Raw genomic sequence first — 18758 nt, 5'->3', positions numbered from 1 at the left:
ATGTATTCTTTTTGCCAGGAGATTTGTGGTATTAACATGGGTACAGAATATGTTAAAATCGTACTTGAGCAGACCTGCGCTCTATACTTCCGAATGCAAAATTTAAAACAAAAATGGGAATATTTTAATTATCAAAGATGAAAATTAAAATAAGGGAGTGCCAGTATACCCAATAAATAATAAAAAAGAAGAAATAGCTAGTTATACCCCCGCTCCGAAGGAGAGGGGGTATACTGTTTTACCCTTGTGTGTCTGTCTGTCCGTCCGTCTGTCCGTCCGTCTGTCTGTCTGTCCGTCCGTCTGTCTGTCTGTCCGTCCGTCTGTCTGTCCGTCCGTAACAAAAATTTCTGTCGCATTTATCTCAGCAACTATTTATCGCAGATGCTTGAAATTTTAACACAGTGTTTGTTAAGGCATGCCATATCGTGGGATATATTTTTGTACCAATCGGACGTCAACTTCCTGTTAAATGACGACTTTGCTTATTTTTTAACCAAAATTTTCAAACAAATTTTCGTCAAAGATTTCTCAGCAACTGTTTATCGCAGATGCTTGAAATTTTTACACAGTATTTGTATAGGCATGCCATATCGTGAGATGTATTTTTGTACCAATCAAACGTCAACTTCCTGTTAAATGACGACTTCATTTATTTTTGGCCAAAATTTTCAAACAAATTTCCGTCAAAGAATTCTCAGCAGCTATTTATCGCAGATGCTTGAAATTTTTACACAGTGTTTGTTTAGGCATGCCATATTGTGGGATATATTTTTGTATCAATCGGACGTCAACTTCCTGTTAAATGACGACTTTGCTTATTTTTTAACCAAAATTTTCAAACAAATTTTCGTCAAAGATTTCTCAGCAACTGTTTATCGCAGAAGCTTGAAATTTTTACAGAGTGTTTGTTAAGGCATGCCATATCGTGGGATATATTTTTGTACCAATCGGACGTCAACTTCCTGTTAAATGACGACTTCGCTTATTTTTTAACCAAAATTTTCAAACAAATTTTCGTCAAAGATTTCTCAGCAACTGTTTATCGCAGATGCTTGAAATTTTTACACAGTATTTGTATAGGCATGCTATATCGTGGGATATATTTTTGTACCAATCAAACGTCAACTTCCTGTTTAATGACGACTTCGTTTATTTTTAGCCAAAATTTTCAAACAAATTTTCGTCAAAGATTTCTCAGCAGCTAGTTTTCGCAGATGCTTGAAATTTTAACACACTATTTGTTTTGGCATGCCATATCGTGGGATATATTTTTGTATCTATCAGACGTCAACATCCTGTTAAATAATGACTTTGTTTATTTTTTGCCAAAATTTTCAAACAAATTTTCGTCAAAGATTTCTCAGCAGCTATTTATCGGAGATGCTTGAAATTTTTACACAGTGTTTGTTAAGGCATGCCATATTGTGGGATATATTTTTGTACCAATCGGACGTCATCTTCCTGTTAAATGAGTACTTTGTTTATTTTAGCCAAAATTTTCAAACAAATTTTCGTCAAAGATTTCTCAGCAGCTGTTTATCGCAGATGCTTGAAATTTTAACACACTATTTGTTTAGGCATGCCATATTGTTGGATATATTTCTGTACCAATCGGATGCCAGCTTTCTGTTAAATGTCGACTTTGCTTATTTTGCATATTCACATCAGAGCGGGGGTATCACTAGTGAGCATTGGCTCACAGATATCTTGTTCATACTGAATTCTTTCTATTGGCTGAATGGGCCATGGCCGTTTAAGTGAGGGAGCCGAGGCATCAATATATAGCCTTGTATGGCATCCCTAAAAATGCAAAAATGGTGAACCCTGGGAACAGATGTTCACAATTACATACTGTCAAGATAAGCACATATTAGTTATAACCAAGTCCAATGATACTACTGGTAAGCCTAAAAGCCGCATCCACACTTTGAGGCGTCTCAGACTTTGGTGAAGAAGATGCGAAAAACGGCCATGACGATGGGATTGATGAAGACTCAGCAAGATCAAAAGCAACACAACCTGTTAATACACCAAATCTAACAGCAGAAAAGGTGTAACAAAATCACAACTTATATGAAACATTTTATATTCAATAACCGAAAATGCTAGTTAAAGAGGGTGGGAGGGTGGGTAAAATCTTCTGCTTTGACTGATGATGGAAATGCGTACTATAATGACGTCAGCAATTCATGATGTTCTCACTAATTTTCGCGCGCAAAGTCATTAGGCTCAAATTACGAAATTTTATAAAAAAGGAAAAATATTGTCCGTTCACTTTGATAAATGGATTTAACCTTAAATGGTGAAATCCTATTAGTTTGCAAATGTGCGGGAATTATGTCATTTAGGTGACGTGATAATGATAACCAGCTAATAAGCAATGATGACTAAAATCAAGATAAAAGTGATAGGCATCCTCTGTACAATGATTTATAAAGATATGATTTTTATACGATACTATTTAAAAATTGATTGAAATCGGGGGCAGATATTTCACCATACCGCACATAGTCCTTTTACCCATGACATTGAACTTTATATCAATCTGAATTTGAGAACGCAAACCCTGAGTAAACAACGTCCTTAAAGAGCGTTTACCCCGAAGATATTATAGGGAAAGTGTGGAAAAATAAATGGACTCGTGTAGGGTTTTCATTAAAAAAAAATAACAAAGATTATTAAGGATTGCATTTCAAATTCTCAACATATTCTTTCCTTTGTTAACCCTAAAAAAGAAAACACTACAATGTAAAAGACTTCTCGTCTCCTTTGAATCAGCAGAAACGCCTTAATACATTGAACGACGAATGGCTAGGTAAAAAGTCATTGTTAACGCACGAAGATGACGAGGACAAGTATAATATAATGTATAATGATTCAAATTAAATTTCAATAACACATGTACAATCAATTGCGAACTTAAATATTTAACATTGCACATGTGGTTATGAAAATAACCTCGCATATTCTTTAGGGATTTTTTGTACACTGGGTATAGATTAAAACTAACTCAATATTCCAATAAACATCGACAAATGTTATTATTCATACAGAGAAGATTGAACATAAGAACATAAAGGTTGCCATATCAGGTTGCCATAAACCTACTGCAGGGTCTCCTTCATACCAAAAGACAAAACAAGAAAAACAAGAGGCCGAGGGGCCACATCGCTCACCTGAGCAACAATTACCTTAACTCTGATCAAATTAGTATTACAGTAGCAAAATCAAAATATCTTGACAACTAAGTACAGTAGATCTTGCTAAAAAAAAATGAAAATCTGCCCATTTTTATCCACATCTTTTTTCTTTTTATAAATACCAAGCCCCTTTTGTTGTTGTACCTCTAAGAAGCTTTTTCTCTAATCCTATATACCGCCCTCCCATTTTGTGGAGCCACTTTTCTCTAGGGGATCATGGTTTCATTAAACTTAAATCTGCATAACCTGAGCTTTCACAGAAAGTTTTGAGTTTTGGACTGAAAACTTTCCAAAATATTTTCAAAGATTTTCTCTATATATTCCTATGTAAAAATTTAACCCGCCATTGCGGCCCCGCCCTACCCCCAGGGTCTATGATTTTGCAAACTTGAATTTACACTACCCGATAGTTTTTAAAAAGAAGATTTTTAAAGATTTTCTCAATATATTCCTATGTAAAAATTCACCCCCCCCCCTAATTGTGGCCTCACCGTACCCTGGGATTTAAACAAATTTGAATCTATACGATCTGGGGATGCTTCCACTCAAATTTGGGCTTTCCTGGCCTAATAGTTTTGAGAAGGAGATTTTTAAAGATTTTCTTATATATAAAAATTTATCCCCCATTGTTGCCCCGCCCTACCCCCAGGGACCATGATTTAAACAAACTTGAATCTATACTATCTAAGGATGCTTACACGCCAATTTGAGCTTTCCTTGCCTAATAGTTTAAAAAAAATTAAAAGATTTTCTATATATATTCCTGTATAAAAATTCATACCCCAATGGTGGCCCTACCCTACCCCCGGGGACCATGATTTGAACAAACTTGAATCTACACTATCTGAGTATGCTTCCAGTCAATTTTGAGCTATTCTGACCCAATAGTTTTTGAGAAAAAGATTTGTAAAATTTTTCTCTATATATTCCTATGTAAAAATCCATTCCCCCATTGTGTCCTCACCATACCCCCGGGGACCATGATTTGAACAAACTTGAATCTTTTCTATCTGAGGATTCTTCCACTCATATTTGAGCTTTCCTGGCTTAATAGTTTTTGAGAAGATTTTTAAAGATATTTTCTATATATCCCTATGTAAAAATCCATTCCCCCATTGTGGCCCCGCCATACCCCCAGGGACTATGATTTGAACAAACTTGAATATACACTACATCAGGATGCTTTCATTTTAATTTGAGCTTTTTTTACCTAAAAGTTTTTGAGAAGACGATTTTTAAAGATTGTTTCTATATATTCCTATCCCCCTATTGTGGCCCCACCCTACACCCGGGGACCATGATTTGAACAAACTTGAATTTACCTGAGAATGCTTCCATTTTAATTTGAGTTTTTCTGGCCAAATAGTTTTTGAAAAGAAGATTTTTAAAGATTTTCTCTATATATTCCTATGTAAAACTTGATCCCACTATTGTGGCCCCACCCTACCCCCAGGGACCATGATTTGTACATACTTGAATCTACACTACCTGAGGATGCCTCCACACAAGTTTAAGTTTTTCTGGCCAAATAGTTTTTGAGAAGAAGATTTTTGAAAAATACCAACAAATCTTCAATTATTCTCAATTATCTCCCCTTTAAAGAGGGCGTGGCCCTTCATTTGAACAAACGTAAATCCCCTTTACCCATTAATGCTTTGAGCCAAATATGGTTGAAATCTGGCCAGTGGTTCTGGAGAAGAAGAAGAAAATGTGAAAAGTTTACAACGACAACGCCAACGTCAACGCCAATGCCGACGACAGACAACGGACAAATTTTGATCAGAAAAGCTCACTTGAATTTTCAGCTCAGGTGAGCAAAAGAAACCAGGAGACAGCTTGTTTTAATTTAAAGCTAATAATTGAGTCGCATTATTAGTTTTAAATGTAAACGAAGAGAAAAAATGAATTAAAATATAGTTAAGTGATTGTTTTATACATTGAGGTATTACAGAATTTATAGAAAGCTTTGTTCGTGTGGGCGTCAGGGACTCGGTTCATAAGGAGGCATAAGTACTACTTTTGATTTTCGAGACAACGCCCGAACTCGCTGATTTTGCTTTCATAATTGATTCAAAATGGCAAAAGTTTAAAAATATTGTTACATTCCAAATTTTGACCGATCCTGATTGAAAGGAAACGGATCCCGATCTTAATTTAAAAGTACAAAAAGTGAAAAATCAATATTTCTTCAATTGCAGCCAAGAATTCAGTTAAATTTAATTGTTCAATAAATTTGCAAATCATATTATAACGGAACCTTCCGGTTTTGGGGTAAAATTGTTGTATATTCAAATTTAAAATCATTCGAGTCGGAATCAGCCTAATTTCGATCGGATATGGATCAATTTTTAAAACTAGTATTTTTTCCTCTAAATTTAATATGCCAAAATATATCGATAGAAATATCAAAATATTGTTTAAAAATGGGGTTTTTTTTTTCAGAACAGCATGAATTACCGTAATACACAAACTGTCTGGAAGTTTAGTTCGGGCTAAAAATCAGAAGACTAAAGTTACAGTACTTTAAAACTATTGATTTATGAAAAATTTTCATTCTTCTTTTAAACCTTCCGCCACAAAAAAAATCCCTTACTAATATAAATTCTTATAATATATAATATTCTTTTAACAATTTCATTCAGCATAGTTTATTTGGAATTGTAAAATATAAATATAAATATATAAATAGAATCAATATATGATTTTAGATAACAGGTGACATAAAATAGTTACCGAAAAAGTGAGGAGCGAACTTCTTTTAACAACTTTTGAATTATAGGGCAAATAATGAGAGAAACTGTACCGTCTTCTTTCAATGATTACTACATGATATGGCACATCACTGTAGAATAATATAAAAGGTGTGTAAAAATTTACATACAAACAAATAAGCTCCTTGACCAATAAATGAGCTCTATGACATCATGCTTTACATGTAAGTCCTTAAGGTAAATATTCATATAAAAGAAGAGAAAACATGATATGGATATATTAGAGTAACACACATTTACACACAATTCACAATAATTTAAGTAAATTAAAGGTGTTCAAAATCTCTGGAAAAGAATCCTCCACATGTGAAACGCATCGTATGTCCGTACAGGTAACTCACTCTTTCATCATGCCAAATAGCATCACACCTCCTGCGGCGAATGCCGTTATCATCGCAATGATACTGAATGCAAACGCAAAATGGTAGTCAAAATCATTAACACCAGAAGCAGCTAAATCATCTTTATTTTTTGCTGCAAACACTGCCACTGCTATCAGGATAAAGATACCTGAAATGCATGAATAATTTTCCTTACATTATATATCAATTAATATTTATTGATCTTAGATATTTCAAGATATCAGTAAACACATTTTAAGCCGAAATGTAAATCTTACCTCCGGCAAATGATGTTCCTATACCGGCAAAAAGAACCGGTTTCTTGTCTTTCATGACGAATAGTTTTAGAACAGTCATGACAACAGCGACAATCAACACTAGAAACCCAAGAATGCTCATAGCTCGTACACCTTTCTGCCAATCTGCATTAAAGATGTTAGTAAACTGTATGCCCTTTAATATAAATAACAAAACAGACAAAATTTAATTTTGTCATTTTACTTGCAATTAGTCCTTTTCTTGGACATTAAATTATGTTGCATTTTTATCAAAAAACTTATAATATCCATCTTGAAACAAAGAGATTAATATCCATCTTGAAACAAAGAGATTACTCTTGCAACTGGAAATTAAAACGATCGAGATAGATACTGTTTTAAAAACCGTTAAATTTATAACACTGTTGAACAAAAACGACTCACGGTACCTTCTGTAGCGTCTTCACTTATACATGTTTTATCTGACTGTACTTCAGTGCACCTAGTCCACAAACCGTACCAAGTCTTCGACATACTATTTTCTATGAGGACCCAATATGGTGCTGCTAAGCCAATAATCTGGAAGACCACTGCACATATCGTAAGCACGAGGGCTACTATAAAAAATACTGAGGTCCCCATGTCTTCATTAGCTGTTCCAAAAAATACACATAAACCATGATGATCAAATCTAGCGATGAAACTTGGAAATAGCAGATTCAGATAATAATAATTCCTTTAAGGTTACATATACTAGTAACAATTAACACAAAATCAATATCCACATTTTTATCAACTTTTAAACTGCATGCTGGTTGAAACAAAAGAGGATTGTAAACTATTTTTAAGATTATAAGAAATGTATAAACTTCGCCAAATTTCGAGTTTTTAAAAAAAAATTACCTTTACGTGTGATGTTCCAACAGTATGTTGTGTTTACTGCAGGCGCGCTGCTTTTATAGTCTTTGTGTTTCAATCGTTATAGAAACTATCAAATATTTCAAAACAGTTCGATATCTTTTTCATTGTTATTGAAATTAGTGGTTTATTTTTTAAGTGCATTCCTTTTTTAAACCGTATACATGTAATTAAATACTTGTGTAAGCAAACTGTTTTTTTAAATAACAAAAGATGATTGATGTGGAATTTGCCCCCAGAAAAAAAAGGAATGGCAAATTCATCCAACAAACAGTTGGTTGAAACAGGACACAACGTCTTAAACTAGACTCTAGTACATAATTTTGTCTAAATGAGACTGAACATAAAGCATGTAATTTGTATTTTACTTAATTATGTATTTATTGTTGTACCAATCAGACTTCCCAAACTTCCTGCTCAATGACAATTGTTTATTTTTAGTAATTTTTAATCATACATTAATAAAAAAATATATTTCGTCAAAGATTTCTCTGCAACTATTAACTGCAGATGCTTTATTTAACCACACTCTTTGTTAAGCTCTCCCATATGGTGGGATTTAATTTTTAAACAAAATTGATGTCATTTTTCCGTTAAATGTTGACCTATATAACGATAGGGGTATCCCAAGTCAGTATTGGATAACAGATACCTTGTTTTAATATTGTTTGATGAAAGGATTTGAAACTTGCTGTGTTGATTCAATATAATATATTATATTTTTATAAGTTTGACATTTGTTATTTATTACAATGTGTAAAAGTTATCGATTTCTAAATTTTCTCGTATTTATGATCGGGTATAGGCTATGCTTAATCAGTGTTTCAATTAAAGTCCGAGGTCAGTAAAACCCTCGTGTACATTATCATCAAGGGCAACAATTCATCAGGACCTTTTTCAGCATCAGAATTTTTTGTGGCTTTTATACTACAGGTACTTAAAACAAGTGATGTTGGACTCTACTTTATAAATATAAGGCATATAAAACAAATTTAAAGAGTGACTAAGGACATGCATTGCTTGTACAATATTCTCTAAATGTTTGTTTTACTATGAAACGTTTAAATATTAAAGTTCAAAATTAAAACCAATGCCAACTTTCTTCTGTCATTTTTTTGTAATCTATCACCTGTTTTCTGACATAATTTTTACCCAAAGCAAATAGCTAAAAGAAAACATAACCGTTGATTATATACAATAACTTAAATTGTCATCTGTCTCTCGAGATAAAATTGTATGAGGTTAATGTTTAAATTCATATGACATGCTTGAAGTAATATTTTAGTAATATTTTCGTTATGGACAAGGTCATATTTAAAAGGGTGGCTTTTTTCGCGGGCTGCTCTCTTAAAACTGCAGAATAACGAAAAGGTAGCCGATTCGTAGAATGTTCTGAAAACAATCGGACCCAAAGCAACTTGGGTTCACGTTTTTCTTTTGTGCAATTAAAAGAAAAAAGACTGAATGGATTTATTTTCAAATAGCGTTTCGGCCAGGAATTACAAATTAATACATCAAATTTTACAACATTTTATAATTTTGGGCTAAAAGTTATTATAAAACCATAAAAACTAAACTTTTGCAATGATATTGCTGCATAAAAAGTTTTCAATACATATTCTTTTCGTCGTTGCTTATCTTCCTGTAAACATCAAATAATCAAATCAGATATGACAATTGTACGAATATTCATATATAACATTGTTGTTGTGTGTGCTTAGAACAATCTTTTGACTTAAGATGATTGTAGGGTTTGTTTTTAATTCAACTAAGACCCTGAATAAAGGTAATTCTAAAGTTTCCGTGTAATTATATCTGGAAAGCTCTTAAGTTTTTGCATTGAATTGTAAAGGTTTTGTGTTGCTATATTATTACCTCTTCAGTTGAGTACATATGAAAGGAAGAATAGGTACGAGGATTTCTTTATCTGATTATTTAAGGCTGTCGTGATTACTTTAATACGGCACCGGTACGGTAGGACATTGTGGTTCTGAATTTAAAAAAGACGCGTTTTACGTTGGTCTGTCTTTTCACATTAATCAGTCAGTAGAACATACTATCCCAAATCTTGTTTTGAAAATTCCAAAATTTCCGTTAAAGGATTGTTATGTTTGCAAAATAAGTGAGATATGGAATTTCAAACGTTGCTATTTGTTTTGTTCGGTAACTAAAGGCTTTCAATTTCGATTGAATCATCATTGTGTTAGTTTAGTTATAAAGAGAGGACGTTTATCATCGCTATTTATAGAATTGATCGAGTTTAGTATCATCGTTATTAATAGAAAGAAGTGCGCTGCTGACTATGGAAATCCGTATAAAGTCCTTTATATCATCGATATTTATTGAATTGGATGCTCGCGCAGAAAAACATTATAGCATAGAGGCCCCATAACGAAACGGGATCAATATAGTGGTGCTTACTATACAAAATAGTGAGCATGCGCAGAAAAAAGAGAAGTTGTTTCATCGTTAATAAAAAAAAACCGATCATTCCATTATGAATTGTCAAAAATACTTAAAAATGGAAATTTTTAGCATGTAGTACATTAAATTTCGATACGGTACCGATTGCACATTTGTGTTTCTAAAATTAAAAAAATACACGTGAAACCTTGGTCTGTCTTTTCACATTATTTGTTCAAAAGAATATATTATCCTTAATTCTCCTTTTGAAAATGTCAATTCAAGAATTCTTATTCAAGGATTAGTGTGTTTGAAAAAAGATATCAAATGGAATTTCAACCGTTGCGATTTATTTGGTTCGGTAAGGTTTTTCAAGTTAATAATATAAATCATCGAGGTTTTTTTTGTTCAGTGTACATTTAATTAAAATTAATGTTTAAGATATGACTCAACATATAATTTATTGTTCAATGGCTACAATTTATCAATTGAATTTTCGTGGGATGCATAGATAAACAAAATGAAATTTTTTAAACAGGCAATATTTAAGGACACAAGATTTCTCAATTTTAGATAAATTTCATTGGCAATTTATTTTCTATTTATTTGCATCCACACTGAAATCAGTTATTAAATCAATAAGATATGCTATTTGGAATAAAGCTTCCTTTTCAGAGGTTTTCAATTGCGTATCAGCAAGTTATTTGTATCTTATACTTGAAATTTTATATATAGACTTTTTTGTTGTTGAAAAAATACACACACATATAAACTAAACTTCTGCGATATTATTAATATGCATGAAATAGTGGTAAATTGTGCATGTACTATGCCTAAATTGTAGTCAGGGTTTGGTACATAGTGCACGGGATAGAGGCGAGCACATTAACATTAACATTAACAGTTTAACATTTTGGGTTTAAAACTGGAATTTTCACTTCAACATTCAAAATGTTAACAAAAGCTTTGTTTCCATAACAAAGAATTATAAGCTCTGTAACTTGTTTATAACTCACGAAATATATATATATATATATATATATATATATATATATATATATATATATATATATATATATATATATATATATAGCCAATTATTGAGTTCTTTGACGTAACGGTAGTGCGTTGGGATTTTGACGTAATAATTTTATATTATAGCTTTAAAACAAAACTTAAATAAAGACACATAGACTGCAAATCTTTTGAATAAAACATTGTTATATTGTGTGTTTAGAGCGATATTTGATTTCAAATAATAAATGTTTTAACTCCGACACTGAATAAAGGTAACTCTAACGTTTCCGTGCAATCATTATTTAAAAGTTCTTGAGTTTTTGCAATGATATTACCTGAAGTCTTTTGAATAAAAAGACCGTATTCATTGTAAGATCTATCGGCCAAGTTTTGTATTGAATAGTTTCACATGATAACACAGGTTTTTCTCGCGATTTTGAGAAGAATAAAAATATGCTATATTCAATAATCTTAAGAATACAGTAATTGTTTTCAGGTTATGAACATGTTTTGAGTTTATACATAAGATGAGTTGAGTGAACACCTCCTCAGTTGAGTTTTTACACACATAAAAGTGAGAATAGGTAGGTGGATTTCATTATCTGGTTAAGTAAGGTTTGATACGGTATTGCTAGCACATATGTATTTCTGGAAGTAGAAAAACGACACATGTTACCTTGGTCCGTCTTTTCACATTACTTGCTTTCTAGAATATACTATCTTTAATTACGTTTTGACAATTTCCCTTAGAAGATTGTAATGTTTTGCAATGGATATAAAATGCAATTTCAAAGGTTGCGATTTATTTTGTTCGGTAAGGTTTTCCAAATAGTTGATTTTGTTTATGGTTGTTTAAATATGCGCATGAATACCATTATAGAGGAATTGTAGAAAATGACGTAACTATTGGAGTTTGTATACAGTTTTACAGGGGCCCTATATAGGTGTTGACTACATGTGGATCCGTACAGAGGACTTTGCCATCGATATTTATAGCATTAGTGCATGCGTATAACAAGTGAAAAGCTGTCAGTGTGACAGCAAACCGGGTTTTCTTTTATGTGAACTGTATCCATAATCCATGTCAACCCGTATCCAGTGAAATGGAGTACCCTATATGCAACATTTTGCCGAAAAATGACTAAGTTCAAAAGCTAGTATTTTCTTGATAAATTATCAGAAATCAAAATCCTAGCAATATGCACACCTCTAATATAAGTACAATTGATCTGCAAAAGAACAACTTCCTATCTTGAGAACTGTAGGAGGAGTTATCTGTACAATGAGGGTTCCCTATATGCAATATTTTGCCAAAAAATGACAAAGTTCAAAAGCTGGTATTTTTTCGATAAATTATCGGAAATCAAAATCCTAGCAATATGCACACCTCTGATATATGTACAATTGATCTGCAAAAGAACAACTTCCTATCTTGAAAACTGTAGGAGGAGTTATCCGTACAATGAGGGTACCCTTTTGGCAGATGCCCGCCCGCCCGCCATTTTCACCATTTTAATAACCGGATTTTTCCGTTGGAAAACACGGTTAATAAAACTACTTTTGGCACACAAGGTAAAGAATTATGAGTGCTACCATGTCATGTCAATTTAACAGCTTGTTCAACAATATTTCAATTACTTTTGGGGTTTGTTATTCATGATATGTAATTATTAGACAAAAATGAAATTTAAATTTTTTTACAAGGATGTAGAAACTGTTGACAAGACTATTCAGTACAGAGACATCACACCTCTCTAGGTATGACAGGGGTTGCCATATATCTCACCTCTGCAAGAAGGTTAAGCCTACTCTAACACCCTAAATTTGTGATGTCTTCCAAGGGTACAGGTCATTTAACTAAACTACAAGTGAAAAGCTGTCAGTGTGACAGCAAACCGGGTTTTCTTTTATGTGAACTGTATCCATAATCCATGTCAACCCGTATCCAGTGAAATGGAGTACCCTATATGCAACATTTTGCCGAAAAATGACTAAGTTCAAAAGCTAGTATTTTCTTGATAAATTATCAGAAATCAAAATCCTAGCAATATGCACACCTCTAATATATGTACAATTGATCTGCAAAAGAACAACTTCCTATCTTGAGAACTGTAGGAGGAGTTATCCGTACAATGAGGGTACCCTATATGCAATATTTTGCCGAAAAATGACTAAGTTCAAAAGCTGGTATTTTTTCGATAAATTATTGGAAATCACAAGTGAAAAGCTGTCAATGTGACAGCAAACCGGGTTTTCTTTAATGTGAACTGTATCCATAATCCATGTCAACCCGTATCCAGTGAAATGGAGTACCCTATATGCAACATTTTGCCAAAAAATGGCTAAGTTCAAAAGCTAGTATTTTTTTCATAGATAATTAGAAATCAAAATACTAGCAATATGCACACCTCTAATATATGTACAATTGATCTGCAAAAGAACAACTTCCTATCTTGAGAACTGTAGGAGGAGTTATCTGTACAATGAGGGTACCCTATATGCAATATTTTGCCAAAAAATGACTAAGTTCAAAAGCTGGTATTTTTTCGATAAATTATCAGAAATCAAAATCCTAGCAATATGCACACCTCTAATATATGTACAATTGATCTGCAAAAGAACAACTTCCTATCGTAAAAACTGTAGGAGGAGTTATCCGTACAATGAGGGTACCCTATATGCAATATTTTGCCAAAAAATGACTAAGTTCAAAAGCTGGTATTTTTTCGATAAATTATCAGTAGCCAAAATCCTAGCAATATGCACACCTCTGATATATGTACAATTGATCTGCAAAAGAACAACTTCCTATCTTGAAAACTGTAGGAGGAGTTATCCGTACAATAAAGGTACCCTATATGCAATATTTTGCCGAAAAATGACTAAGTTCAAAAGCTGGTATTTTTTCGATAAATTATTAGAAATCCAAATCCTAGCAATATGCACACCTCTAATATATGTACAATTGATCTGCAAAAGAACAACTTCCTATCTTGAAAACTGTAGGAGGAGTTATCCGTACAATGAGGGTACCCTATATGCAATATTTTGCCAAAAAATGACTAAGTTCAAAAGCTGGTATTTTTTCGATAAATTATCAGAAATCCAAATCCTAGCAATATACACACCTCTGATATATGTACAATTGATCTGCAAAAGAACAACTTCCTATCTTGAAAACTGTAGGAGGAGTTATCCGTACAATGAAGGTACCCTTTTGGCAGCCGCCCGCCCGCCATTTTCACCATTTTAATAACCGGATTTTTCCGTTGGAAAACCCGGTTAAAAAGTAGTCTAATGTCATCGTTATTTATAGAAACAAGATTCATTATGCAAAGTTCCCGACAATACGGCTCAGTAAAGATGACTTTTGTCATCGATGTTAATAGTAATGGGGCATGCTTTTAAAATAAAGTCATGGTATTGAAGTCTCATATCGTTATTTATTGAAACTTGATCCATGTAGAGGTGCTGACTATACTAAATAGTGGGTTTTCGTAAAACACAAAAGACTCTTAATTTATTATTTATAAACAAAACACAGAAATTATTTCATTATGGATTGTCAAAAGGAACATTTAATTATGGACTGCATAAAAAAAATGATTAAAAATATACGAAAAACGTGGACATTGAATGAATGTCGTTGTTTTGACAATTAGAAATCCTGCATAAAATATTTTTAAAAAGTAACCCGAAACCGCTACAATTTCTCCGACAGCGGGGGAACTGAGGACTTAAAACGTCCCACTGATTGCCTGCTATGAAACAAGGTGAATGTAAAACAAACATAGATAATGTTAACACTATGGTTGTTCCATGCGAAGATAGGAAAGATGAATGGATACAATATGCCATTGTTAGTAAGAGCTCATGTTAAGAGAAGCATTCAACAGGCGAAAATGATTTGTTACCGATATCAAATGTAAAGAAATATTTAAAAAACCCATATTTACAAAAGGTCGTAGACGTAAACTACGTAAAAAGTTACAAATGACGATTAAAGTTACAAACATGTGAAATGCTTTTTACAAAGCTACTCTTAGAAAAAAGTTTTCTACGTATTCTTGGATTTCAAAGATGGACTCGAAGAACGAGAGATAGACAAATTTTAGGGAAGGTGGAGGTGTTGGTGAACGCCGTTGCCACAAGCTACAAAATGATAAACTGGAAGTTTTTGCCGTCTCTTACAAATAGTATGAGGACGTTGCATGAAAGTCGATGACCCTGAAGTACATGTAGGTCAATTATAAATCATAAAGATAACCATGAAAATATAGATCAGCGATATCATTTTACTGTTTACATTGTTATTTGTTAAAGAGACAGTACGACGCATCTTATCAAAAAACCGACTTGAAAAAAATTTCCGATTGGGTTCGGTATTTTTGTACTACTCATGAATGTATAAACTTTCAGAAAATCATTATAGTTTCGGACACCCTTAACATAGCTGTGTGTGAGGTAATACCTGTGCCCCTTTGCCACTCTCCCCTCTCACCCTACTCCCTTACCCCCACACACGGATTTTTTTCTTTTTTCAAATGTAACTAAATTGTAGTTACTAGCACAATACATGAACAATATGTGTTCGATGTTTTAAGCCGGAGAATCTTTGGACGGAAACTTTTCATTTTTCTCTCTATACACACCTCACAGCCTTATTAGCATAATCGGAACCTTTCTGGTTTTTATATTCACGAAAGAATTAAAAAACCCGAGAAAGTCAAAACTTCGTATACCTCGGGATTTTAACGAGACCAGTCTTATACTCGTGAAAATCGAGAGAGGAGTTTAAATGGAAAAAGTAAGTAAAAGTTTTTGTTTCTTATATTGGCAAGCTTTTAAATTATATAGAGTTGCAGAACAATTGTTTATTAATGTGAAGTCAAAGTTTGGGGTGATTAGCCTTATCTCGTTAAATTTTGTTCAGCATGAAACAGTCTGAACAGCAATCCTCGATTTTGTCAACAATCTAAAACGTGCTAAGGAGTAGTCATTCGTCGGTAAGAACATACTTACTTACATTGTTAAACTACTCAAAAACTCTTTTAAAAGCCTACAATGCTTTAAGTCTAGTACACATGTTACAAAAATGTCGATAATTAATGGTCGTTATGAAATGTGACTTGAAAGACATGTTTGAGTTTGAAATGTGTATGCAGGTGTATTATAGTCAGTTTTTACACATATTGTTACGCAGCATACGTTAAAAAAATATTGTATGTTTTTCCTAGAATATTGAGTTTTTGTCAATCATGCTTTCAGTCATTTCCATACAGAATTTCCTCGACACGTACAATGTACACTGTACATGTGGTTTTGATATCTGTATCTCATTCAAACTGTTGACTTTATGTCTTATTTATCTATTAACGATGACAGTGTTTATGAATCAAGGGTCTGCATTTGTTATGTAAATATAACATTATACAATTGAGAGTATGAGAGAGAGAGAGAGAGAGAGAGAGAGAGAGAGAGAGAGAGAGAGAGAGAGAGAGTAATTACAATGTGCATGTAATTGTTATTGATTGCCTTGCTTCCATGAACCATATATATATTTCAATAATGCCACATTGCACTAGAAATATTGCTGACAAAGATGTTGAGAGAGATCATGGAGAGAGAGAGAGAGAGAGAGAGAGAGAGAGAGAGAGAGAGAGAGAGAGAGAGAGAGAGAGAGAGAGAGAGAGAGAGGAGAGAGAGAGTATGAAAAGCCATAACAAATTTTATAGTTATAGGTCATTTCCCACTTAATGAGTTGTTATAGCTGTTATCATGGTAATGTTTTGACCATGTCTCAGATACTGCATGTGCCCATAAAAAAGTGTAATCTAGGACACACCCTTTTGTTTTGATAATGACAGCATTTAGCTTTGTAATGATAGCTAGTGTATTTTTTTCTTCTTATCTACAGATTTACATGCGGCTTCCAGATGATCTGAAGATCAGGAATATAGAAAATATTGTCAATTTCATATTGCTAATGACCCAGTCAAGTCTGCTGAAGCCCAGAAGGTACTTCTTTGTCATGTAATAAACTTACAACTTGTCTACCATATGTAGATATATTTGGTTTAAGCTGATTGAAAGCCAAGCAAGTCATCTACATAGCTACAATGTCTTGTGTAAAACGGAAAGGTTTATATGGGCATCTTGTTGCAAATCTGCTTGATTATCTGTATTTTAAGGGGTGGGAACCTCTGAAAGGAAGACCAGGAGTTTGAAAATATTATAAACTTTAAGAGATGTGTTTTACACTCTCTGAAAAAATGGGATTTGCAGAAATCCCATGAATTTCTTATGATGTTGATAGTTGAAACTCATACAGACAGTCATATGTTACATAAGTGTTACGTAAGTGTTTATGACTTTGATCTTTGTTCAATACATTTAATATCTTTCTGTCCACTGGATATCTAATTAAAATATCTTGGAAGTTACACCATTGAAGTTACACATTCATTACATTTATCATGTGTGTGCAGAATTGATTGAGCCAGGTTTCCTGATGTTGTCATATTAATAAGTGATACATTGTACTGCTTTAAAAAGTATATATCTCATGTGACTTACTGGTATATTAGTACATATTTCATTTGTAAAATCATTTGACAAATTTAAAGTGTTTTGTAGTGCTGAAATGTTTTTATGGCTTTTAAAATTACTGAAAGTACATGCACATGATGCAACTATCTTTTGACGCTGTATATATAACAAAAAGAAACTGTCAGCTGGGTTTAAAATTAGTGGCAAAATGATGTAATACATGTATGTACAATATTAGAAAAGATTACATTGTTAGTAATTGTACATTCTTGAAATAAATGCATTGAATATATACATGTAAGTATTTGATGAGTGCACAATGTTTGCAAAAATTACATGTAATTCTCTTAACACTTTCTGTTTATTCTATTTTAGTTTCCAGACCATGACATTAATGAATATTTCTTGAATGGAATGCATGAGGATTAAAATGGAACCTTATTCTGCCTTTTTACCAACTCACACCATCTTTTCAAGATTTATGGAGCCAACCACAGAAGAATTTGTTCTATGCACATCATTCATAACATTCTTATTTATGTTGCATAACTTTAAATGTTACTGGATGAATTGTGTTCACATAATGAATACCAGCAAACTTTTTATCGAGTGCACTTATTTTGTATTTTTCCTACCCATCCATCTAACATATGTTTTTATATAACATATTCATATACATGTAACATTTTTGGAAACAGCTATTTTTTTGAAATTGGAATTTAGCCTTACTATTTTATACAAGTTTTATTTAATATACTCTTTTGTATACAAACAGAACAAAAATACTTAGTTACAATGGGAAATGGACATAATATATATAAAAGTGTCTGATAAATGTATAGGTCTTGTTCATGAACAGAAGAAATTGACAGAAAAAATATTCAGTTTTAGCCATGAAATACAAATATTAATATTTTTTAAGAATATTATTTAATCCAAATAAAATATAAAAGTTTTTTCCCCTTTATTCCAATGTTTGGAAACAAATCCAATATATAATTAAAATTGCTGTACAGTATATCCTATTGATTCCTATAATATATCACTTTAGTTTCTTGAACAGCATGTTTATTACTTTTTTTTTCTTAAAATGATGTATACAAGGTCATTAATTTATTTTCATTATATTCAACTAGATACAAATAGGCCTTCTGCAACTTTTTCATTGTTTAAATGGTATCGAGTGTTAATTACCTTTCATATGAAAAATGACATCTAAATCTTAAATTGCTGTACATTATATCCTATCCATCTAATGTATCACTTTATTTATGTTGAACTTCGTGTCTATTAGTATTATGA

At 32.6% G+C, this 18758-nt stretch overlaps 1 protein-coding gene and 1 long non-coding RNA gene across 2 annotated transcripts; one reads left to right on the top strand and one right to left on the bottom strand.

Moving 5' to 3' along the window:
* Window positions 1–5832: 5832 nt before the first annotated feature.
* LOC117689187 (uncharacterized) lies at window positions 5833–7612 on the bottom strand. The gene is made up of 4 exons (XM_066084523.1): window positions 7473–7612; window positions 7019–7222; window positions 6591–6734; window positions 5833–6481 (listed from the first exon to the last, which is right to left on the bottom strand). Exons 2-4 carry the CDS (start codon window positions 7209–7211, stop codon window positions 6309–6311), a joined length of 510 nt encoding a protein of 169 aa, XP_065940595.1. The 5' UTR covers window positions 7212–7222; window positions 7473–7612; the 3' UTR covers window positions 5833–6308.
* Window positions 7613–14641: 7029 nt separating this feature from the next.
* On the top strand, window positions 14642–18160 carry LOC117689199 (uncharacterized). Its single transcript, XR_004601505.2, has 3 exons — window positions 14642–15913; window positions 16825–16925; window positions 17832–18160. It is a non-coding gene; the product is annotated as an uncharacterized lncRNA (long non-coding RNA).
* Window positions 18161–18758: the final 598 nt, after the last annotated feature.

Source organism: Magallana gigas, chromosome 5 (assembly GCF_963853765.1).
Source record: "Magallana gigas chromosome 5, xbMagGiga1.1, whole genome shotgun sequence".
NCBI lineage: Eukaryota > Metazoa > Mollusca > Bivalvia > Ostreida > Ostreidae > Magallana > Magallana gigas.
This window is presented reverse-complemented; position numbering and strand designations above follow the sequence as displayed.